Here is a 24301-nt window from a genome sequence, read left to right as displayed (position 1 = left end):
GTATTCAGGTTGCTGTCCTTACGACCTGACCTGAATTGGAAGAAAAAGGATTGATGGATAGCACCGTCCTGCCCAGGAATCCACCTTCTTAATCGTAATCATTTTAATCAACTGGCCTTTCAGGAGAAACATCATGTGCTGGATTGGAGTTGAAAAACAGGATACATTGGTTTGCAATACTTGCTTCCCGTTAGCTTCCATGTCAAATGTATTCGAACTTATTTGCCCAGTCAGCATAAGTCATCATTTAAAAATAGGCCGTCTTCTCGGAATGACAACGGGAAAGAAGCCTTATGATCTCTGTGTATGTCTGAAGGCCTGACCTACTGGTTTCTATTTCCTGATGATAAACACACTAAAGCTCGAGGAGTGTCTTGACAGGTGCTTAGATGAATCAGTGTGTCCACAATTTGACACTAGAATGTGCTTCAAAGTGTACTGCAGTCAGTGCAGTAGTTGCCTGTGTCACTGGGGTCTATTTATATAATATGTACAGCTCCCCCTGGTGTACATATGCGGTATTGCAGCTGGCAGGGAACGTAAAAATAAAAATAAAATAAAACCCAAGGAACGCCAGTGAGTCATTCACATGAGTCAAGAGTAGACTGGGCGCCAGTTTGATGTTCTGTCTTTTGACTCTGAATCATCTTTTCAATGATAATGTAATACATCAAATTAAACTTGGTCTTAGGCACTTCAGAGTGAAGTGCTGTCATCGCTTAAAAATGTTTTATTAGCCTGCTGAAAGTAGCTTTAAAGATCTTAATACACACTTAATTTTTGCCCAAGTTGCTGAAGCACCTGTGATGAAAAGTGCTACTCTTAGCAAGCTACGCTAAGCGACTTTGTGTTCTACTTGCCCAACTTCTTGTCAAAATACTACAGCGCAAACTAGTGGCAATGGTCACAACACTCTTGTCAAGTGTTACAATGTTTTTATTTATGCTTATTTAGCTCCATGAGAAAGTCCCACATATTAGAAACAAGCTAAAAACAGAGCCTAAGTACGTAGCCTACTATGCCAAGACAGATTTTGGTTTTTATACTTTTACGTTCATGTGCAGATAAACCTAATGTTGTGCCCAAGGAGTTTATTTCTTCACAAATACATGGAGTTCAGTATCCTGTGTTATTCACTGAAAATCTCACCCATTCAAATTTTGTGCTCAGGCCAAAGCAATTAATTACACTATTTCTTTAGCACCATCTTGGGGGCCAAGGAATTATGTTGAAGTGAGTTGAGGAGATTCTTAAGAAGTAGCACTATGCCATCATCTTGTAGCATTTATAGTCACGTCTAAATCATTTTAGAGCTTGTGACAGGGCTCGGCCCCTATCCCCACAGGCCAATGAAAAGTTTCCCTTCTAAATAAATATCTTTAATATTCCAAATAAATATGCGTCAATTTCCAGGAGGCACAAGAGTCCAAAATTCTGTAGTACTTTGTCAATTTATTGCAAAGTGATAATGTTTTCAGGTGCAGCAAATGCCCCAAAAGCCCAAAGTCACAACATTATCAGAATAAAATACAGGCAAAACAAAGTTGAGTTGTGTTATATAAAAAAAAATAATAATAATAATTCTATCAAGGATATCAAACCTTGGAGCAGAAATTCAAAACAAGACATCCTTAAACAAAAGCATAATTAAACAGTTACTTATCAAGCAGGTGTTTTACACCAAACTATCGTATAGTGTTCAGGTAAAATGTGCTTTGTTCATACTTACATTCAAGCGCTCATGAAATAAAAGAACACTAATCATTCTCACTCTCACACACACACGCGCACACCCACGCGCACACCCACGCGTAAGGATTGACCAACTTCTTAGAGGAGGACAAAGTACATTTCTGTGTCTAGAAATCGTCATCCGAGCTCAGCAGAAGGGTTTTTTCGGTGTCCCCGTAGTTGCGGACGCTGCTGAGGGAGCGCAACACAGGCGGCGGCCCGCCCTGCTCCAGCGTGGACTGCTGGGTGTACTGCTGGTAGGCCGGGGAGAAGTTGTGGATGGCGTCCTGGAACATGTCGCCCGGGTTCATGGTCTCCTTCAGGCTGCTGGAGATGCTCTGCATCGGGGCACAGCGGCCTGCGTGAGGAGATGACAATGAACTCCACTGGGAAAATAGCTATTTATGTTGCTTTGGATAAGGATGTGGGCTGAAATAACATGGAAAAGAAGGAAAGACAAACTAAGAAGAATGAGAGGAAAGACAAAATATGGGAGACAAATAATAGGGAATGTGGCATCCATGTCCATATAAGGAGTTCCAAACAGCAAGAGTTGTCAGTAATGAAGTAGAGCAACTGCAATAGGTGAAAGCACAGTGAAGAGCGCACATATATGGATGGATGGATGGATGGATATACTGTACTGTATATATGTTTTTGCTACGGCTTGACGGCCGCTCACTTTGTACTTGAAAACCTCATTTTTGTTGTGCGTTTCGACAACAGTGATGCCCTGAGGTCGCATAATCTGATTACATTTTTCACACAAAACCTTCAACCATTATGCACGTCACACAGGACGGCAGTGTATCACACAAGACCTTAGACCTCAGTTTAGTAAGCGTCAAAGGAGTTACTCCACATATGTATGGCTTCCTGCCCAAGTCAGCTGGGTAAGGCTCCAGCTCACCCGCAAAAACAATGGCAAATGCTATCGAAAATGGATAGGTGGGTGTTCCAGTAAAAAAGTCAAATTAGTGGAGGTAGGAGGAGGAGGATAGAAATTTGACAGTGACAGTTACTGGTCAGCAACGGACATCTATGGACAACACACCCAGTTAAAAGGAAAAAGAGGCTTGAGGAGTAGAAACTGTCAGTGTGTAACCTACCGAACTCTACATATGTAGGAAGGGGTCCTTCAAGATGGAGCAGAGAAGAAAAAGGGAAAATGAAGGATTGCGTAAGAACAGGACAGAAGAACAAGACCCTCTTTAGTTACAACAATGTGGGCAAAAAGGAGGAAAAAGCCAGAAAGTCATAAAAGTAACAGAAACATAATTCAACTTTAGAAGAGAGTCTAAAGGAATGGTGACACGTTCACGTTCTCGTCTCACCTTGTTCACTTATACTTTTGTCCATGTAGACTGTGTACGTGAAGGCGAGACGCAGAACCAGCGCCGCAAAAAACATTTCGATGCAAATGATAAAGTTCTGGTAACCGGCGGCGACAGTCCCCTCGCCGACAGACACGTCCACTGACTTAATCTGGGGGATGGCGCCGCACTTCTCCATGACGGCCAGTAACACGCCTGTGCAGAAAACAAATCAGATTAAAAAGCAAGCTTCCGTCAAATGACATGTATGTTACATGTGGTAAGAGTAGCCACACCCTGCCAGAAGGAGAGGAAGATGACCGACTTGACCATGAAGAACTTCAGCATGGGACGGTAAGGGCTGAGCAGGTCCCGCGTGGCAAAGTAAAAGAGGAAGAGGGCGTACAGAGACAAGCTCACTGAGATGTTGTAGATGATGGTGATGTAGAGGTAACCGCTGGCAATGCTGAGCAACAAGGCAACACAGACAAACGTTCACTCGTTTATTTTTCGGGGTCATTTTACAGTAACTTTAAGGTGGACATTTGACAGAAAATTAATATTGTGTTATTGCTCGTCTGCAAGTACGTGGGTCTTCGTAATGCCTGCCCTATACAATATATAACAGCACATGAGAAGGCAAAATTGGTAATAACTGCCTTACTTTCCTCTTTTTGTCAAATCGATTCCACAGTTGTATTTTGTTGATTAAACACAAAGAGAGAAATCCAAAAATAACTTTTTAAATGGTAGTTTGACCTGAGATGAAATAACTAAAGTCGCGCTTTTATTTTTTGAGTCAATGTACATACAGTATCTACTGGATTATTATCGTCTCACTTGGGCTAAGGAACAAAACATTAGATTTTTGTTTATCATTGTGAAAACTCACAAGGACAACAGCTGACTTGTCTTCTCCGTAATTCACATTACTGATTCACTGAGATGTACAACTCAGCAGTTTTTCCGGACACTTCACTTTTTTTTGCATTACATTATCAGCATGACAAGGAATGTCATAACTTCCTCAAATTTTGAGAAGTATTTACTGATTTTGGGCACGTTTACATCTCATGAGCTGCTATGTACAACCCCAATTCCAATGAAGTTGGGACGGTGTGTTAAACATAAATAAAAACAGAATGATTTGCAAATCATGTTCAACCTATACTGAATTGAACACACTACGAAGACCGGCACGGTGTACGACTGGTTCGAGCGTCTGCCTCACAGTTCTGAGGAGCGGGGTTCAATCCCCGGCCCCGCCTGTGTGGAGTTTGCATGTTCTTCCTGTGCCTGCGTGGGTTTTCTCCGGTTTCCTCCCACCTCCCAAAAAACATGCATGGTAGGTTAATTGAAGTCTCTAAATTGCCCCTAGGTGTGAATGTGAGTGCGTATGATTGTTTGTTTATGTGTGCCCTGCGATTGGCTGGCAACCAGTTCAGGGTGTACCCCGCCTCCTGCCTGATGATAGCTGGGATAGGCTCCAGCACTCCTGCGACCTTCGTGAGGATAAGCGGCTCAGAAAACGGCTGGATGGATGGATAATATGAAGACAAGATATTTAATGTTCAAACTGATAAACTTTATTGTTTTTAGCAAATAATCATTAACTTAGAATTTTATGGCTGTAACACGAACAAAGAAGCTGGGACAGGTGGCAAAAAAGACTGAGAAAGTTGAGGAATGCTCATCAAAACACCTGTTTGGAACATCCCACAGTTGAACAGGCTAATTGGGAACAGGTGGGTGCCATGGTTGGGTATAAAAGGAGCTTCCCTGAATTGCTCAGTCATTCACAAGCAAAGATGGGGCGAGGTTCACCTCTTTGTGAACAAGTGCGTGAGAAAATAGTCGAACAGTTTAAGGACAATGTTCCTCAACGTACAATTGCAAGGAATTTAGGGATTTCATCATCTACGGTCCATAATATCATCAAAAGGTTCCGAGAATCTGGAGAAATCACTGCATGTGAGCGGCAAGGCCGAAAACCAACATTGAATGCCCGTGACCTTCGATCCCTCAAACGGCACTGCATCAAAAACAGACATCAATGTGTAAAGGATATCACCACATGAGCTCAGGAACACTTCAGAAAACCAATGTCAGTAAATACAGTTCAGCGCTACATCCGTAAGTGCAACTTGAAACTCTACTATGCAAAGCAAAAGCCATTTATCAACAACACCCAGAAACGCCGCCGGCTTCTCTGGGCCCGAGCTCATCTAAGATGGACTGATGCAAAGTGGAAAAGTGTTCTGTGGTCCGACGAGATCCACATTTCACATTGTTTTCGGAAATTGTGGACGTCGTGTCCTCTGGGCCAAAGAGGAAAAGAACCATCCGGACTGTTATGGACGCAAAGTTCAAAAGCCAGCATCTGTGATGGTATGGGGCTGTGTTAGTGCCAATGGCATGGGTAACTTACACATCTGTGAAGGCACCATTAATGCTGAAAGGTGCATACAGGTTTTGGAGAAACATATGCTGCCATCCAAGCAACGTCTTTTTAATGGACGTCCCTGCTTATTTCAGCAAGACAATGCCAAACCACAGTCTGCACGTGTTACAACAGCGTGGCTTTGTCGTAAAAGAGGGCGAGTACGAGACTGGCCTGCCTGCAGTCCTGACCTGTCGCCCATTGAAAATGTGTGGCGCATTATGAAGCGTAAAATACGACAACGGAGACCCCGGACTGTTGAACAGCTGAAGCTATACATCAAGCAAGAATGGGAAAGAATTCCACCTAGAAAGCTTCAACAATTAGTGTCCTCAGTTCCCAAACGTTTATTGAATGTTGTTAAAAGAAAAGGTGATGTGACACAGTGGTAAATATGACCCTATCCCAGCTTTTTTGGAACGTCTTGCAGCCATAAAATTCAAAGTTAATGATTATTTACTAAAAACAATTAAGTTTATCAGTTTGAACATTAAATATCTTGTCTTTGTAGTGTATTCAATTAAATATAGGTTGAATATGATTTGCAAATCATTTTATTCTGTTTTCATTTATGTTTTTTTATTTATGTTTAACACAACGTGGGGTTGTATATGAACGGACAACTATGAATCTAATATAAGGCTTTAGACATAATATAAAAACGCTATGATTTGTGGAACACATGAGCCATCACGTACACATTTTATGAACCCTAACATGAGAGAGAGAGCAACGTGTCAGCATACGATACAAATCACATTGTGGCATAGAGGCAGGCTAAGCAAAGCTCCTTGAACTCAACTCACATTGCTGGAGCACTACCTTGTTTCACTCAGTATGAAAATATGAAAATGTAAGTAACTGATATAGTTACACATTGCAGTGCTTCCATAATATCCATGAGGCCAGATAGCTGTACAGTGAAATGCAAGAGTGCAATTGTGGTTGTTGTTGTTTTTTTAACACAGCGCTGGCTTAATAACGGCATGAGATGAACACGCATGCAGTAAACCAGGGGTGTCAAACTCATTTTTATCACGAGCCACGACGTAGTTATGACTTCCCTCGGAAGGCCGCTACAACTGTGAACCCATGTAAATGAAAGATTACCTCCTATGCTGTAATTACATATAGTATACACAACACATTGATGAATAGCCGGTTTTGAAATCAGAAGCCTATAAGAACATGTTTTTCAACTATTACATAGCAGAATGTTTCGACACTGTCAAGCTAACATAAATGACTGCAATTGGCTCGCATACCCTCAACTGCAACTCGGCCAATGCCATCGTCCATGTTATTGAGCTCAGTCAAAAGATGTGGCTCGTTCAATGTCACAACCCTCCTGCCTTTTGATCAAATTTGATAATCTTAACGTTTCAAAATGAAGAACAAAATGGATTTAAAACAAAGAATCAACAAAAGAAGGTTTATTTGCAGTTCTAATCATACTTAAACATTTTTTGTCACTTTTTAGCTCTCCCGTGACGTTATTTTTCTCTCCTACAGTGTCCATTGAAGTCAATTATGCAAATAAGGCTATGACATCATCAGAATCAGAATCAGAATCATCTTTATTTGCCAAGTATGTCCAAAACACACAAGGAATTTGTCTCCGGTAGTTGGAGCCGCTCTAGTACAACAAACAGTCAATTTACAGAACACTTTGGGGACATAAGGACATTGACAAAAAACAATTGTGCAAAAAGATGCAGAGTCCTCTAGCACTTAGAGCAGTTCGAACGACTAATATTGCAATAGTCCGGTGCAATGACCATTGTGCAAAGGGCGCCGAGACTTCAAGGAGTGTATGCGGTTTAAAGTGACGAGTAGTGCGATCATCTGGGACAATGATGGTTGTGCAAATGTTACAGATACTCCTCAATCAGTGTGCAAATGGAGCAGATGCTACTCTGGCATGAGTGGCCAGTATATGCAAATAGTGCAGCATGGCGAGACAACTACAGTGAGTGCACAAGTAATACATAATACATAATTGGCCCCACAGAAATGTGACAACGAACTCAAGTAAAAAAATTGCCAGCTTGTTGTAATGGAATTATAGGTTAGGTGTTTAAGAAGTTGATCGCAAGAGGGAAGAAGCTGTTGGAATGTCTACTAGTTCTAGTTTGCGTTGATCGGTAGCGCCTACCTGAGGGAAGGAGCTGGAAGAGCTGGTGACCGGGGTGCAGACGGTCCGAGAGGATTTTGCACGCCCTTGTCTTAGTTCTGGCAGCGTGCAAGTCCTCAATGGTGGGTAGGGGGGTACCGACAATCCTTTCAGCAGTTTTGATTGTCCGTCGCAGTCGGAGTTTGTCCTTTTTTGTAGCAGCACCAAACCAGACTGTGATGGAAGAACACAGGACCGATTCGATGACCGCTGTGTAGAACTGTCTCAGCAGCTCCGGTGGCAGGCCGTGCTTTCTCAGAAGCCGCAGGAAGTACATCCTCTGCTGGGCCTTTTTGAGGACGGAGTTGATGTTGTTCGCCCACTTAAGGTCCTGAGAGATTGTAATTCCCAGGAACTTGAAGGTCTCGACGGTTGACACAAGGCAGCTGGACAACGTGAGGGGCAGCTGTGGCGAAGGATGCCTCCTGAAGTCCACGATCATCTCTACCGTCTTGAGCGTGTTCAGCTCCAGGTTGTGTCGCCCGCACCACAGCTCCAGCCGCTCCGCTTCCTGTCGATATGCAGACTCGTCACCGTCCTTGATGAGGCCGATGACAGTGGTGTCATCTGCAAACTTCAGGAGCTTGACAGTCGGGTTCGCTGAGGTGCAGTCGTTCGTGTAGAGAGAGAAGAGCAGCGGAGAGAGGACACAACCTTGGGGCGCCCCAGTGCTGATGCTGCGTGTGGATGAGGTGGCCTCCCCCAGCCTGACCTGCTGTGTCCTGCCCGTCAGAAAGCTGTAAATCCACTGGCAGATGGCAGGTGAGACGCTGAGCTGGAGAAGCTTGGTTGAAAGGAGTTCAGGGATGATAGTGTTGAACGCTGAGCTGAAGTCCACGAACAGGATCCTCGCATAGGTCCCTGAACTGTCGAGGTGTTCTAGGATGAAGTGCAGTCCCATGTTGACTGCATCATCCGCAGACCTGTTCGCTTGGTATGCAAACTGCAGGGGGTCCAGCAGGGGACCTGTGACACTCTTGAGGTGGTCCAGCACGAGACGTTCAAAGGACTTCATGACCACAGATGTCAAAGCGACAGGCCTGTAGTCATTCAGACTAGAGATTGCAGGTTTCTTGGGGACTGGAATGATGGTGGAGCGTTTGAAGCAGGATGGAACTTCGCACATTTCCAAAGATCTGTTAAAGATCTGAGTGAAGACTGGAGCGAGCTGGTCCGCGCAGACTTTGAGGCAGGATGGGGACACATGGTCCGGTCCTGTTGCTTTGTTAATCTTCTGTTGTTTGAAGATGCGTCTCACATCCTGTTCATGGATGGTTAACGCAGAAGTCAGAGGTGTGGTTGTGGTCGCGGGTGCGGCCGGGTGGGTGTGTGGAGTGAAACTGTCCTTTTCAAATCTGCAATAGAAGGTATTCAAGTCGTTGGCTAGTGTGCTATTGTTCTCAGCTTGGGGGGATCGTCGCTTGTAATTAGTCAGCGATTGGAATGCATGCCAGACTGATTTCGAGTCGTTCCCGCTAAACTGTTTTTCCAACTTTGCTGCATAGATCCTCTTTGCAATGTTAATTTCTTTAGTAAGCTGGTTTCTAGCTCGATTATACAGGGCCCTGTCCCCGCTCTGATATGCATCTTCCTTAGCTTGGCGAAGCTGCTTAAGTTTAGCAGTGAACCACGGCTTGTTGTTGTTGAATGTCCGAAATGATTTTGTTGGTACACAAACCTCTTCACAGAAACTGATATAGGATGTGACAGTGTCCGTATATTCATCCAGGCTGCCAGCTGAATTTTCAAAGACACTCCAGTCTGTGCAGTCTAAACAGCTTTGAAGTTCCATCTTTGCTTCATTGGTCCACCTTTTGACTGTTTTCACTGTAGGCTTCGCACATTTAAGTTCTTGCTTGTACGTCGGTATTAAGTGAATTAAGCAGTGATCAGACGAGCCCAGGGCTGCACGGTATGCGTTTTTTACCGTAGTGTAGCAGTGGTCTAAAGTATTATTTTCCCTGGTAGGACAGTCGATGTGCTGCTTGTATTTAGGGAGTTCGTGGTTGAGTTTAGCTTTGTTAAAGTCCCCGAGAATAATGAGGGGTGAGTCAGGGTGTTTTTTTTCAATTTCGTTGACTTGTTCGGCGAGCGTTAGCAATGCGGCGTTCGTGTTAGCTTGCGGTGTGATATAGACTCCAGCCAGTATAAACGATGCAAACTCACGTGGCGCGTAAAATGGTTTACAGTTCAGAAACAGCGACTCCAAATGCGGGCTGCAGTGTGTGCTGAGCACCGTGACGTCCGTACACCATTTTTCGTTTATATGGAGGCATATCCCGCCGCCCTTCGTTTTTCCCGATGATTCCATGTCGCGGTCCGCTCGATGAATGTTGAAGCCGGGAAGCGTGACGGCGCCATCGGGTACAGCGTCGCAAAGCCAGGTCTCCGTGAAGCACATGGCCGCGGAACGTCCGAAGTCTTTACTGGTCTTTAACAGAAGATGAAGCTCGTCCATTTTGTTGGGTAGGGAGCGTACATTCGCGAGGTGGATCGACGGGAACGCCAATCTGTGTCCTCTCTTGCGGAGTTTCACCTGAATTCCGGCTCGTTTTCCTCTGTGGCGCCGCTTCCGCATCCATGCGCCGAAAACCGCGGACGCCGCTCCGGTGAGTAACTCGGGGAAAAAACTGAGCGGATTTTCGAAAGTTGGTGACAGAAAGTCCGGAGTAGCCTCCTTGATGGTTAGCAGGTCTCCCCTTGTGTAAGTGAGTCGTGTAAGGTCTCCAAAGACGGACGAAAAACACAAAAACAAAGACAATACTAGAGAGCGCGTTACCGAGGCGGCCACACTGGTAGGCGCCATCTTACATCTAGTGACTTCCAATGACTACTTTCCTTACTACTTTCAAAAGTTACTGTGAATGTCATAGAATTTTAATGCGTTTTCACCCAAGCCAAATCCATTGCATCCCACTTCTTAACATATATCGAGTGTCCCTGTTTACAGAAGAAATATCCACACACTAAATGTCCCCCTGCACTTACTTGAAGTCTCCATCTTTGTATTTGCCGTACGCCTGCAGGATGACTGTAATGGTGGCCATGAGCGGCTTGACCACGCAGAACTGCAACGTGGCCTGCTTGCAGAAGCGCAAGAAGCCGATGGAGTAGGCCTTTCCCCTCAGGCAGCAGGTGCCGAACAAGCAGCTGGACCTGACAGCGCAGGACAAATCATCATCAAACCTTCACAAACTCTTGTGGTAAACAAAAGTAGTGGATATAGCAAAACCTATGCAGTTATTTGGTATAAGTGACTGCAATTACAGCAAGAAAAAAGAAAAGAAAAAAAAGATTAATCTATTATTACAATGATAAATAAATGGTAGTAAACAAAAGGAGAGACTTACTCGATGGGTTTCCCTCGGATCTCTGCCATGATGGCGCTCTCTCCGCCAAGGTATTCATAACACAAACTCAGGAAGTTGTATATCACAAACGCTGGGGGCAAACAGATATTTGTTATTTTTATTTCTGAGTAGTAGAAGCAACAAAACTATTCATCAATCCATCCATTTATCCATTCATTTTCTATAGTGCTTTTCCTTATTTCGCAGGTGAGTTATTAACTCTCACACAATTTGGAGTCTTTATTAACCTAAGAAGCATATTTTAGGAATGTGGGAGAAACCCAGACATGCTAACCACTAGCTGACCGTACCGCCCTGGTTGCTATACAGTATAATAATAAATAATAAGAGTCAATTCCATGGGAATATCTTAAGGCTATCCAATCACAGTACCATTTTCTTCATTATAGAAAACTGCAAAGGAACTGGTAACAGAATATAGTTGAAACAGCATTCCACTGGCTTCACAAAACGTTGATAATGAGGAACATTGAGGTCACACAGTCAATATTAGAGAAAGAAAATAGATATATTTATTATTCACCAAGTAATGTAGTTACATTGTTTTAAAATATATATATATTATAGGTTTCTTTTTCTGGTTACAATTATAATTACAGTGTATGTGCATGTCATGTGTAAGCTACTGGAAAAATAGACCCTAGTTTTGGTCAAGTAAAATGTGAAATACAAAATCACTCTTGTGCCCAAATCAAAAGAACACTGTTAAAGCACCATAAGGTGGAGGTTGTTTTCTTATAGGGCAATAAAAGCCCCAGTGAGGGAGGGAGGGTGTGTGGAAAGAGCTGGGACACTTTGAACACAAGCACAGCGCGTGCTTTTTGGGTTTATTGAACCTCGCCTTGGACGAAACCAAAAGAGACTCTTGCAACTAAATGGCAATTGGCCATTCGAGGGGGAAGCACTGTAACACTGAGGGTTGCAACACACGCAGCAAGTGGTAGAACCTTTGAACGTGTTACTGAAACATTAAGGTTTTGCAATTAATACTTTTGTGTTTCATGTTACAAATAAACTAAAAATATTCTAACTGCACATCTGCCTCACAGTTCTGGGTTCAATCCCCGGCCCCGCCTATGTGGAATTTGCATGTTCTCCCCGTGCCTGGGTGGGTTTTCTCCGGGTACTCCGGGTTCCTCCCACATCCCAAAAACATGTGTGGTAGGTTGATTGAAGACTCTAAATTGCCCGTAGGAGTGAATGTGAGTGCGAATGTTTGTTTCTACGTGCTCTGCGATTGGCTGGCGACCGGTTCAGGGTGTACCCCGCCTCCCGGGCCGAAGATAGCTGGAATACGCTCCAGCAGCCCGTGACCCTAGTGAGGATAAGTGGTAAAGAAAATGGATGGATGGATTTTCTAACTGTAGTCCTCAGAATTGGGTTATCTAGAAACAGATATGATCTACTGAAATGAGTTTAAACAGGCAAAGTTTAATTACCATAGAACCAGAAATGGAAGAAAAGGTATATCTGGTTAAATATCAAATAAATACACAAATGAATTGACCAAACAGGTGTTAATGTTAATAGCATTGCTTTGCAAATTCCTTCAAGCTCCCTCTCCACTGAGTCAAAAGATAAGTTATTTTACATGATTGTAGGTTTAATTAGTTTTATTCAACTCTCTCTTTACATTTTTATATTAAAAATGTAACTTAAACACTGTGTGTACAGTTAATAAAGGTTGTGTGATGGCGACAGTTTCATTGTGGGACACATAAATTCACATTCTAATATTTCCTATGGGAAAATCTGTCAATCGGCATCTAGTAACGGAGCGTTTGACTTTGTCGAATCCACTGTTTGTTAATCTCAAGTATGGCTGGTTTTTGGATTTCTTTTGTTCAAATATTTTTTTTCCCAATTAAGGGGAACTCTCTTACCTTGCTGAGTATACCTCCCCGAGACACATTCATACACATACACACATGGACATCTTTGGTGGTCACCAAATGTCTCCTGTGGGAAGTGGATTAAGTCTACTGTGCGCTTTCTCAGCATGTGGGAGATGACAAACAAAGCGGCTCATAAACACCACTGTGCTAATCCCCTTTTTTCCCCCCTCCCCACTGGTATCTTCCTCCTTCGTGTGCTGTACAATTATGTCAGGCAGATGATTGTGTAATCAGTTCAATGCAAAAGTGGGAAAATGTGACTTATCCTGGGTGTGTGCCAGGTATCTGTGCATGTGTGTTGCATTACACGGCAGAGCTCCACTGCACTGCTGCCAGCCATTTGTGTTACATCATCTCTTTGATTTATAAAATTCTCAATCCATTCTCACTCCATCAGCTTTTGAATCAGCTCTGCACACACAAACTTCACGTCTGCTGCCGACTATGACGACAACTATAGCTGATCTGCTGTTGTGTCGCTCTGATTTAGATGTTTATCGTTTGTTCACATCTCCCCTCGGATCCTTTGCCAGCCTAGCCGGTTGCCACGGTGATACAGTAGGCGTGCATACAATGAGAACTTTGCGGGCAAGTTGGGTTCAGGGGAAACTCATTATCTTGTCACAGTCTGTCCAGTAACTGGGAACGATAGCTGAGTGTTGTTGCCACGCAACAGGCCAGTCGTCCTTACTCAGGAGAACACCAGGTCAGGGCTCAGTAGCTTGGTATTTTGAACAGAATGACGCAGACACAAATATTAGACAAGGAGAAAAAATATGAGGGTAGATAAATTGTTGTCAAGACATTTGTCTGTTGGAGCACTTTGGTAGGTTGGAGCGCAACAGTGCACTTTAAAAGGACTAGTGTCTAACTACGACTGGACTACTACTGTCTACTAACGGTCACTATGATTGGAGGAGGTGTCATTCAGTCAATCAGTAGTATTAACATGTTAACAGTTGCGACCAAATTCGCCAGAGTAACTATTGCAACAGACAGATAAACAGATGCACTCTGAACAAGCAGAAATACAGCTACAGTGGCACCTTAACACAAACCCTTCAGCGATGCTGGTCAACCGCCTATTTTTTTTCAACTTTTCAAGCTATTTTCCTATGGGAAATAATGGAAATCATACATTCCTGGGTCATGGACATTCTTAAATCATTCATTGCCATGGATGTCTACAGTCGCTAACTGGAATCCAACCGTTCACATCTATCGACATGAAGTCTGTTTTTCAACGTGCAGACGTGGAAGAGGATCTCGCCAAGCTTGTCTGTAATTATCTTAATTTTAAACTTTTTTTTCTGGTGAAATAAGATTGTTTTCGTAGGTTCGGTGCTTACATTGTCACAGAACACAATAATCTGTGGTTCTTGATCAGTGAAAAATATTCAGAAAATGGCTGAGTTAAATGTAATATAAGTGTAAATTAAAAGAAGCTTGAGTACAATAACAACAATAATAAACCACTGATGTTTGATGATATTTGTTTTGTTTTGTAACGATTGTTACGTGTGCATTGGAGCTAAGCACACAAATTTCCCATAGGAAAAGGTAGGGATGGGCGAATACCGATGCCAGGTATCGGTATCGGGCCGATACGAGCCTTATTACAAGGTATTGGGTATTCGCAAAGGCTGCCCATATTAGCCACCAATACTTAATGCAAAAAATCTGACGATGGAGTAAATTCTCCTCACCAGTAGTTGCCGCTACACTGTGACGGATTGAGACATCGGCGAACCATCATGTGTGTCAGAAAGAAAGGTCTTTGTTCACAATTATCTGTCATTGTGTTATTTGAAATTGTATGCATCAAAAGTACTTCTGTAATTGGTACTCAATATCTGCAACGGTGAGTACTCAAGAGTGAATACTCATTGGTATCTGTCTGAAAAAAAATGGTATCGAACATCCTTAGGAACAGGGTAATATCTTAAGTCATCTGTCACACAAGTGTCAAAAGAAGTGATGGATGATTGTTGTGTGTGCCTATGTGGTATTATTATTATTTATTGTTGCTTTAGTCATATTGTACTGAGCAGCCAGGACAGAGATGTGCCTTTGTTACTACATTTTCGCAATTCTCAGGTTCAATTTCCATCACCACAATTTTTCTTCAACATGTCTCCTATCTCAAAAACACAAAAATCCAAAGAAAAAGAAAAACATTAGCTGAATGAGTTTCCAAATGCTGTGATTCCACGACACAAAATTCACATAACCCTTTTTCAAGAGGGAAATGAATAGAGCCCTTTGCTAGATAAAAGCTCTTTATGGGTGAACTAATCAATTAGCAATGGATGGACAGATTGTCCCTCTCCAGATTTGATAGCAGTATGCTTCAACTCAACTGGAAAAGTCACCCACCCCGGGCTGGAAAGGATTTTAATCAGTGGTGTCTCTCTATCAGTGCTTTCAAAGCAACACTCTTAACGTGTATATCGTTGCAGCGCAACTTTGCATCAACTTTGCATCATCCTACCCTCGTAGCAGTCCCTGATGGTGTCAAAGTACACGTAGTACTGGTCGTTGGTGAAGAAGAGTAGACTGAGCCAAGAGTCGATGGCGTAGATGGGGACAATGAAGAGGATCCGTACAATGTGGCGTTGCTCCCGGGGTGAGCTATAGAAACGCAGATGCATGTAAATCTGCAGAAGAAAAAAAAGACTGTTGGACAAAGTATTTTATTGTGCAATAATGTGTCTTTTAGAGATAATACTTTTCATAAAGATGGTGAATACTGAATTGAAACTGATTTAATTTCATAGACTTCACATTCAATGCATAGTATACATATGTGACAGCCTTTCAAGTTCCCATGTCTTTGTGCACGTGTGTTTGTTCATACTCTGTATCACATACACCTGCTGAGGGATGTTGCTGAGCAACCTACGCTCGTCGCTGGGGCCGCGCAGATTGCGTTTACCTTATAGAGCACACATGACAGCTGATGTGAGTGATATTTAGTAAGCATCTGATTTTAAAAACAATGGACACAAGTCGTTATAAGTGTGAGAACTGAGTTCAGACATTTGGATTATTGTTTCCAAAAATCAATTAAAGATGATAAGTAGGGATCTGGCGGCACGGTGGCCGACTGGTTAGAGCGTCAGCCTCACGGTTCTGAGGACCCGGGTTCAATCCCCGGCCCCGCCTGTGTGGAGTTTGCATGTTCTCCCCGTGCCTGCGTGGGTTTTCTCCGGGCACTGCAGTTTCCTTCCACATCCCAAAAACATGCATTAATTGGAGACTTTAAATTGCCCGTAGGTGTGAATGTGAGTGTGAATGGTTGTTTGTTTGTATGTGCCCTGCGATTGGCTGGCAAACAGTTCAGGGTGTACCTGCCCGCAGTTAGCTGGGATAGGCTCCAGCATACCCGCGACCCTAGTGAGGATAAGCGGTGTAGAGAATGGATGGATGGATAAATTTATTTTTTATTTGTTTAGGTCACTAAATAATTGGCTAATTGATTCATTGTATCCATCCATCCATTTTCAACACCGCTTATCTTGGTTAAGGTCACAGGGCGCTGGAGTCTATCCCAGCTGACTTCGGTCGAAAGGCAGACTACACCCTGAACTGGTCGCCAGTCAGTCACGGGCACGGACAACCATTCACATTCACACCGTCACTGAGCGGGAACTGAACCCGCGCCCCCCACACCAAAGTCAGGCGAGTGTACCACTATACCATCAGTGACTTGAGTCAGTGTAAGTAATAAAATAGACAATTGTACACGTATGCTGAACATTTGTTATTTTATCTCATTAATTATTTACAGTATTTCATTATGATTAACGTAATATAAATGAGAATGACTGATTATTTTTACATTTTGACTTATTTTTTGTGGACTGGGCCTATGAAGCCCTTTGAGGCTCTTTTGTGATTAAGGGCGATATAACTAAACTCGACTTTTTGGGCCCAATTATTGAAAATTGGATCATTTCAAGCAACACATCTGATCAGCTCCCACTGCGCATTAACAGTGGTTGGGAATCACTGCTATAGAGTGTGTCTTGCAGGCGCTTATATTTACCTGGTGACAGGTGAAGATGAGGGCGGACCAGACAAAAAAACCAGACACAGCCTGGGCTGCGGGGGTCATGAGGAATATGGGCTGGTCCTCACTCATCAAGGGGGGTTCGGGGAGCCAGGAAATGTTAGGCCCTCTTGGTGGTTGCGTCACTGGGGAGCCTGACACTGCAGCCAAAGGGGAATCCACCCCCAGTCTCTCTGAGAGGGGCAAATCGCTCCTCCACAGCCTCAGCATCTGGAACAAACGTTTAGGTATTTACAGTTGGACCGGAAAAGGTGACACATTAGCTAAGGAGTCTTTGTGTGAGTGCATCCATATTTACATGTGATTCAACTACTACTGAACTTGAGTGATAGTGCTGTGACGCAAATCATCAAGTGTGAAATGCCTTAATCATCAACCTGGTTTAAAGATTGCTGATTTATCGTTATTTGTGTAATGTGCAGTCCGTGACAAAATAAACACAGGGCCCAAACAGAAGTATCGTAAGTCAATGGGTGTCATGTGGACAAGAATGTTTGAGTCACACAGGGACAATGGCACCTGTGTTCAATTATGTATTTGGGGGTGGAGGGGGGGGGGACCTTTTCCAGAAAACAGTTTGATTCCTACCTTATAATGCACTTCATTGACTGCTATTTGGTTTTGAGCTGGATGCTTCAGCTGTTAAGAGTGTCAGATGGCAGTAAAACAAGTAACGCAAAGCAGGCTACAATATTGTTAAGCCTTTCATTTCTCATGACACCATAAAGCATGACATAACTTGTCTGGCCATAATCTATGACATCATTGTCAACTGGTATTTTCTTGTCTAACTCGACTGCAGATGACACGGTCCAAAAGGTAATTTAAAGATTTTTTTTAATGGATTTATAATAATTTGTATAATGAGTCTAACAGGACAAAAGGTATTCATTCAAGAGATGACGCAATGTCCTGCCCTAAATTTTTTATAGTGACTTGCTATACAAACAGTAGCTTGCCTCTTGGGTGACTTGGTCGTTGACTCAAGGTTTGTTTGTTCTACTGACAGAATGTGGTCATAAAAGAAGAATACTTTGGGAAGACAAAGTCTAAAAACTAGTGGTCACTGATGGTGTAGTGGTACACTCGCCTGACTTTGGGGCGGGCAGCGTGAGATCAGTTCTCACTCAGTGACGGTGTGAACGTGAGGGTGAATGATTGTCCGTGTCTATATGTGCCCTGCGACTGACTGGCGACCAGTTCAGGGTGTAGTCCGCCTTTCGCCCGAAGTCAGCTGGGATAGGCTCCGGCACCCCGCGACCCTAACCAGGATAAGCGGTGTTGAGAATGGATGGATGGAAGTCTAAATACTAATATAAATGATTAACTCAACAAGCGTGTTTTGCTTTTTCCTTGGTTTTATTTTAGATGCCAGCACAGAACAGTACAAGTGATGGTAAAGAGAAGAAATTGAACAAAATTGGAAGCGTTAGCTCCAGTGTAGCAGGCTAGTAGCGTAGAGTGTTACTTGTGTATGTTTGGCTAATGTGACTTGTTAAATTGACTATAATAGTAAAGCAACCCAGATGTATGTTCCCACAGTTACAGAATGCAGTGCTAAATTGTCTTAACTTCCTGGTTTAACTTCTTTTGACACATCCATTATATGACAGTTACGAATGTAAAATGTTGATCGCAGAAAGGATTAATTCATTCATCCATTTTCTTCCGCTTATCAGAGGTCGGGTTGCGGGGCCAGTACCTTGAGCAGGAAAGCCCAGACTTCCTTCTCCCCAGCCAGTTCATCCAACTCTTCTGAGGAGACCCCGAGGCGTTCCCAGACCAGCTGGGAGACAGTCTCTCCAGCGTGTCCTGGGTCATCCCTGGGGTGTGTTCCATCCCCGGAAACGAATCAGACTTATTGCCGGCAATGCGGACCAAACTCTGACACTGGCCGTACAGGGACCTAACAGCCCATATAAGGGTGTTCGTTACCCCATTCTCCCGAAGTACCCCCCAGAGTACTCCCCGAGGGACATGGTCGAACACCTTCTCCAATTCCACAAAACACATGAAGACTGGTTGGGTGACGAAAACCACACTACTCCTCCTGAATCTGAGATTCGACTTCCCGACGGACTCTCCTCTCCAGCACCCCTGAATTGACCTTACCAGGGAGGCTGAGGAATGTGATGCCCCTATAGTTGGAACACACCCTTAAAAAGGGGGTCAACCACCCCAGTCTGCCAATCCAGAGGCACTGTCCCTGATGTCCATGCGATGTTGCAGAGGCATGTCAACCAGGATAGCCCCACAACATCCAGAGCCTTTAGGAACTCCGGGCGGCTCTCACCCACCCCCGGGGCTTTGCCACCCAGGAGCTTTTTAACCACCTCGGTGACCTCAACCCAGAGATAGGAGAGCCCGTCTCATAGAACCCAGACTCTGCTTCCTCATGGGAAGGTGTGTCAATAGAATCGAGGATGTCTTTGAAGTATTCTCCCCACCGACTCACAACATCCTGAGTCGAGGTCAGCAGCACCCCATCCGCACTATACACAGCGTTGATGGTGCACTGCTTCCCCCTCCTGAGACGCCGGATGGTGGACCAGAATTTCCTCAAAGCCGTCCGGAAATCGTTCTCCACGGTCTCACCCAACTCCTCCCATGTCCGGGTTTTTGCTTCAGCGACCACCAAAGCTGCACTGCGCTTGGCCAGCCGGTACCCATCAGCTGCATCAGAAGTCCCACAGGACAAAAATGCCCGATAGGACTCATTCAGCTTGACAACATCCCTCATTGCGGTTGTCCACCATCGGGTTTGCTCCCACGACAGGCACAGACCACCTTACGGGCACAGCTCCAGTCGGCCGCCTCAGCAATGGAGCAGCGGAACATGGTCCACTCGGACTCAATGTCCCCCGCCTCCCTCGGACCATGAGCAAAGTTCTGTCGGACAGGGGATTCTGCCAGACGTTCCCAGCTGACCTTCACAATACGTTTGGGCCTGCCAGCTCGGACCGGCATCTTCCCCCACCATGGCAGCCAACTCACCATCAGGTGGTGATCAGTTGACAGCTCCACCCCGCTCTTCACCCGACTGTCCAAGACATGCGTCCAAAAATCCAATGACACGACCACAAACTTGATCATCGAACTGTGGCCTAAGGTGTCCTGGTGCCAAGTGCATGTGTGGACACCCGTATGATTGAACATGGTGTTCGTTATGTACAATCCATGATGAGCACAGAAGTCCAATAACAGAAGTCCGCTCGGGTTCTGATCGGGGCTCCACCTCTCGTCCACCGGGGTGAACCCCAATGGACAGGCGTCAAGCCGGAGGCCAATACGTATACCCACACCTGCTCGGTGCCTCGTACCATGGGCAACTCCAGCGTGGAAGAGAGTCCAACCCCTCTTGAGAGGACTGGTACCAGGAGCCCAAACTGTGTGTGGAGGCAAGCCCAACTATGTCTAGTCAGAACTTCTCGACCTCAAACACCAGCTCGGGCTCCTTCCGTGCCAGAGAGGTGACGTTCCATGTCCCTATAGCCAGCTTCTGTAGCCAGGGATCGGACCACCAAGGTCCCTGCCTTCGGCCACCGCCCAGCTCACACTGCACCCGACCCGTATGGCCCCTCCCACATGTGGTGAGCCCATGGGAAGGAGGGACCCACATTAACCTTTTGGGCTGTGCCCGGCTGGGCCCCATGGGTGCAGACCCGCCCCAGCTCCAGGCCTGGCTCCAGAGGGGGGCCCCGGTGACCCACGTCCGGGCAAGAGAAAACGTGATTCCGTCAATTTACTAATCATAGGGGGTCTTTCTGCCATGCTTTGTCTGGTCCCTCACCTAGGACCCGTTTGCCATGGGTGACCCTGCCAGGGGCATAAAGCCCCAGGCAACTTAGCTCCTAGGATCATTGGGACACACAAACTCCTCCACCACGATAAGGTGACGGCTCAAGGAGGGGAGGATGAATTCAATTTACATGATTTCCTTTGGGATTATTATTTTATATGAATAAATGGGAGATTTCAATGATGTAAATACTGTGACTTTATAGAATTTCCAGTTCTGTCGATGACATCACACCATAAAATGTTGGTGTATTGATTTTGTAAAAGGGGCATTCCCAGGGCAATTAGTTGTGTATAGAAACACAAAACAGACTGATATTATCAGAAAAGACTGCCCATTTAATTTTCTTAAGCAAAACAAATACAAGAGAACCTGTTTTCGAAATATAGACTTTCTGGTTGTTTGAAGCCCTTAAAATATGGTCTAAATATATGCTATATTAGAAATCTGTTGATAATTACGTAAGCAGAATAATTGCAGACAGCAGCCAATAAAATAATGTGGAGGTTACGCTCATTAAATAAATGGGGGTAAGAGTCAGCCCAGGCCAGTTAAATGTATGCAACATTTAATATTTGGATCATTTATGTCGTATTGTTTGCTTCTTATTTGTCACTGCTCGGTAGTGACGCCTGTGGAGTTATTAACATACAGTTCTGGGATCTGAGCGTTTTTTTTAATGTGTTCACTTCGCCATATCGGATGTGTGACACTTGAAATGTACATATACATAAATATACAGTCAAATAAAGCAGGCTATAAAGGATATATGCATTAAATAAAAATCGGGCATTTGGACGTGCAGTGTGATTAAAGTTTGGTAAACCAACTAAAAATAAATGTCATTTTCTGACAAACTAATGTGGCAACAGATCACAAGTCACACTGGGTAACTAAAATACAAGACTGACATCTGGATTTTGAAATTTGGCAGTTTAATGAAAAAGAAAATGATGTTACTCTCACGCCTTTATGTAGGACTGATGGGTTTCTCTCCATGGTTTATCCGCTTGTGTGTGCACAGCGAGGTCATTTGTATTGGTTTGCAAGGGATCAGCAGATGCGCACAGAAAAGAGGAGAAGTGAAGGCATCGGCAGTCAATCACACGCACACAACATAACACAACACCGGTGACTGAAGGGCAAGGGACATCTGTGTGTTTCAATCAAAATAACAAATAAATCACCCACACGCAGGAATAATGAGTGCTACAAAGTCAGGAGTGCGCAACAGATGGAAAGGGGCAGAGGGGGTGTGTTTATCATTATAATGCAAATTAATGTGCGGGGGGGACAGCTGATGCCTGAAGCCTAACTGCATAACATGTTATTGAGATATGAATGCAATGTGTTCAAATGGGACAATAAAGACAGAGCAACGCAGCAAAGTCTCACCTTTGCGAACTGTTCCTCGCGACAACACAGATTACGTCGATCTTTAAACCCTGCAACTGAAAGCAAAGGTGTTTTATGAGCAGCGACGTGCGGCATTTGTGTGTTTTAAAGCGAGTTTTAAAGGCTAGACCTACCCCAAAAGTCCTCCAATGTCTCGCGGGACAGAGTGTCGACCAGAAACAGCCCGTGAACGGCCTTAATTCCAGCTCAGAGCCGCACCGTCGCCCACCCGGACATCCATGTTGAGCCCTCGCCGACCCGTTAACCTTCGCGTTTTCCTCACCTACGCTTTCGTCTTCATGTTCAACGACTTGAACGTTATCGTTTAAACGCGCTCGTCCCCACTTTTACACCAGCGAAAGTCCGTCGAGTGTTTGTGACTGCGCGACAGCCAACTTGTCATTTGCTTGCCTGTTCCCCTCCCTCGTCCTCTCTCCCGAGATTTTGGGTCGACTGGGGAATCAGACCCGCCCGCCCACTCGGCGGGATCGGGACCACGCAGCCAATCACGGCCCGGGTAAGATAACAACACAGACGTAGGCGCTATTGTTGTGTCGTTGTGGTCCACAGTAAGCTAAACCCTTACTCAGATACTATTGTCCCAAAAAACATTATGGTAAAATTAGAAGTACGGGTTCAACTCTTTCATGTACGTAAAAGTTTTTAAAAAGTGCACACTCTGAAATGTATTTAATTTAATGTATATCTATTTTTTGGGGTCAATTACAGAGGTACCTTGATTTAAAGACCCAGTAAATACACCAACAACAACAAAGAAAAGTCAAAATTTGACACACCACACAGAAGAGTGTTGTTTACAAGTCTGCCAAATTTGAATGAATAATAAAACAATACAAAAAAAAAATCTGCAATCATATAAAATAAGGTTCCAAAATCATGAAAAATGGAGCCAGCCCTCCAGCTGCAGGGCCGTGTGGGAATGTGCGCAGAGTGTGCCCCAGAGAACCTTCAGCTGTCAATCACATACATTAAGGAGGTACGTTACTAACATTTTCTAAATACCTGTATATCAAAATAAGACGACATCATTGGATAGAGGAGTGATACCTTGTATCTGTATCTGTAACATTTGCACAACCGACATTGTCCCAGATGATCGCACTACTTGTCACTTTAAACCGCATACACTCCTTGAAGTCTCAGCGCCCTTTGCACAATGGTCATTGCACCGGACTATTGCAATATTAGTCGTTCGAACTGCTCTAAGTGCTAGAGGACTCTGCATCTTTTTGCACAATTGTTTTTTGTCAATGTCTTTATGTCCCCAAAGTGTTCTGTAAATTGACTGTTTGTTGTACTAGAGCGGCTCCAACTACCGGAGACAAATTCCTTGTGTGTTTTGGACATACTTGGCAAATAAAGATGATTCTGATTCTGATTCTGATACACGATTAAAATGAGCTCTAGTTTGTAGGAATCAGATAAGGATTAGGGATTTTATGCCACTGTAAATCATTCGGAAATATGTGATCGACACCTTGACTCTTTAGTAGAAAAATGCCCCATGTTTCTTATTAGTTGAGATGAAAATGCGATGCCATTTTCCGATTTTCAAAATACCTGAAAGTACATACAAGTACATACAGACACTATATTTTTGACTGTCAGCTATATTTAAAATACATTTTAAATTAAAGAGAGACTTCTCTTTAACTGTTCAACCTTGTCATAGTTTTTAAAATGGATGTTTTTGGACTTAGTCTTGGTCTTGTCTCAGTCTTGGTCTTGACTCCCAAAGGTCTTGGTCTCTGTTAGCACTGGTCTTGGGCGAGTCTTGGTCTCGGGTAGTGTGGTCTTGAGCAAAGCACTACTAACCAAGTTTTCATTTTTGAAAAAAAAAAAAATGTGTGTGCGTTTTAAATACTTGGATAATATACAATATAAAACAAAATTCCTTGCTGACAAGGTAAAGAAGCAACATTCTCTTTTTTTGAGACAGCATGTGAGGACCATGTAATAAGCGTACTATATATTGTAATAGTGATTACAGGTCAGCATGTACATATATTTTATTGAGTCTAAAATTATATACAAATATCAGACAAACAGAGCTGAAGCACAGTAAAGAAATGCACAAAACATCAGCAGATC

At 43.9% G+C, this 24301-nt stretch overlaps 1 protein-coding gene across 2 annotated transcripts; it reads right to left on the bottom strand.

The window, feature by feature from the left end:
• Positions 1–1417: 1417 nt before the first annotated feature.
• On the bottom strand, positions 1418–22631 carry tmem184ba (transmembrane protein 184ba). 2 transcript variants are annotated; one of them, XM_061706764.1, is made up of 10 exons: positions 22324–22631; positions 22190–22245; positions 16972–17205; positions 15415–15580; positions 11008–11098; positions 10646–10813; positions 3341–3510; positions 3066–3260; positions 2841–2867; positions 1418–2089 (listed from the first exon to the last, which is right to left on the bottom strand). In XM_061706764.1, the coding sequence occupies exons 3-10, from the start codon at positions 17203–17205 to the stop codon at positions 1860–1862; spliced, it is 1281 nt and encodes a 426-aa protein (XP_061562748.1). In that variant the 5' UTR covers positions 22190–22245; positions 22324–22631; the 3' UTR covers positions 1418–1859. The 2 variants fall into 2 exon arrangements, with proteins under 2 accessions (XP_061562748.1, XP_061562749.1); XM_061706765.1 differs by lacking the exon at positions 2841–2867 and having other exon boundaries at positions 1419–2089.
• Positions 22632–24301: the final 1670 nt, after the last annotated feature.

This window comes from Phycodurus eques, chromosome 19 (genome assembly GCF_024500275.1).
Source record: "Phycodurus eques isolate BA_2022a chromosome 19, UOR_Pequ_1.1, whole genome shotgun sequence".
In the NCBI taxonomy this organism is placed as follows: domain Eukaryota; kingdom Metazoa; phylum Chordata; class Actinopteri; order Syngnathiformes; family Syngnathidae; genus Phycodurus; species Phycodurus eques.
This window is presented reverse-complemented; position numbering and strand designations above follow the sequence as displayed.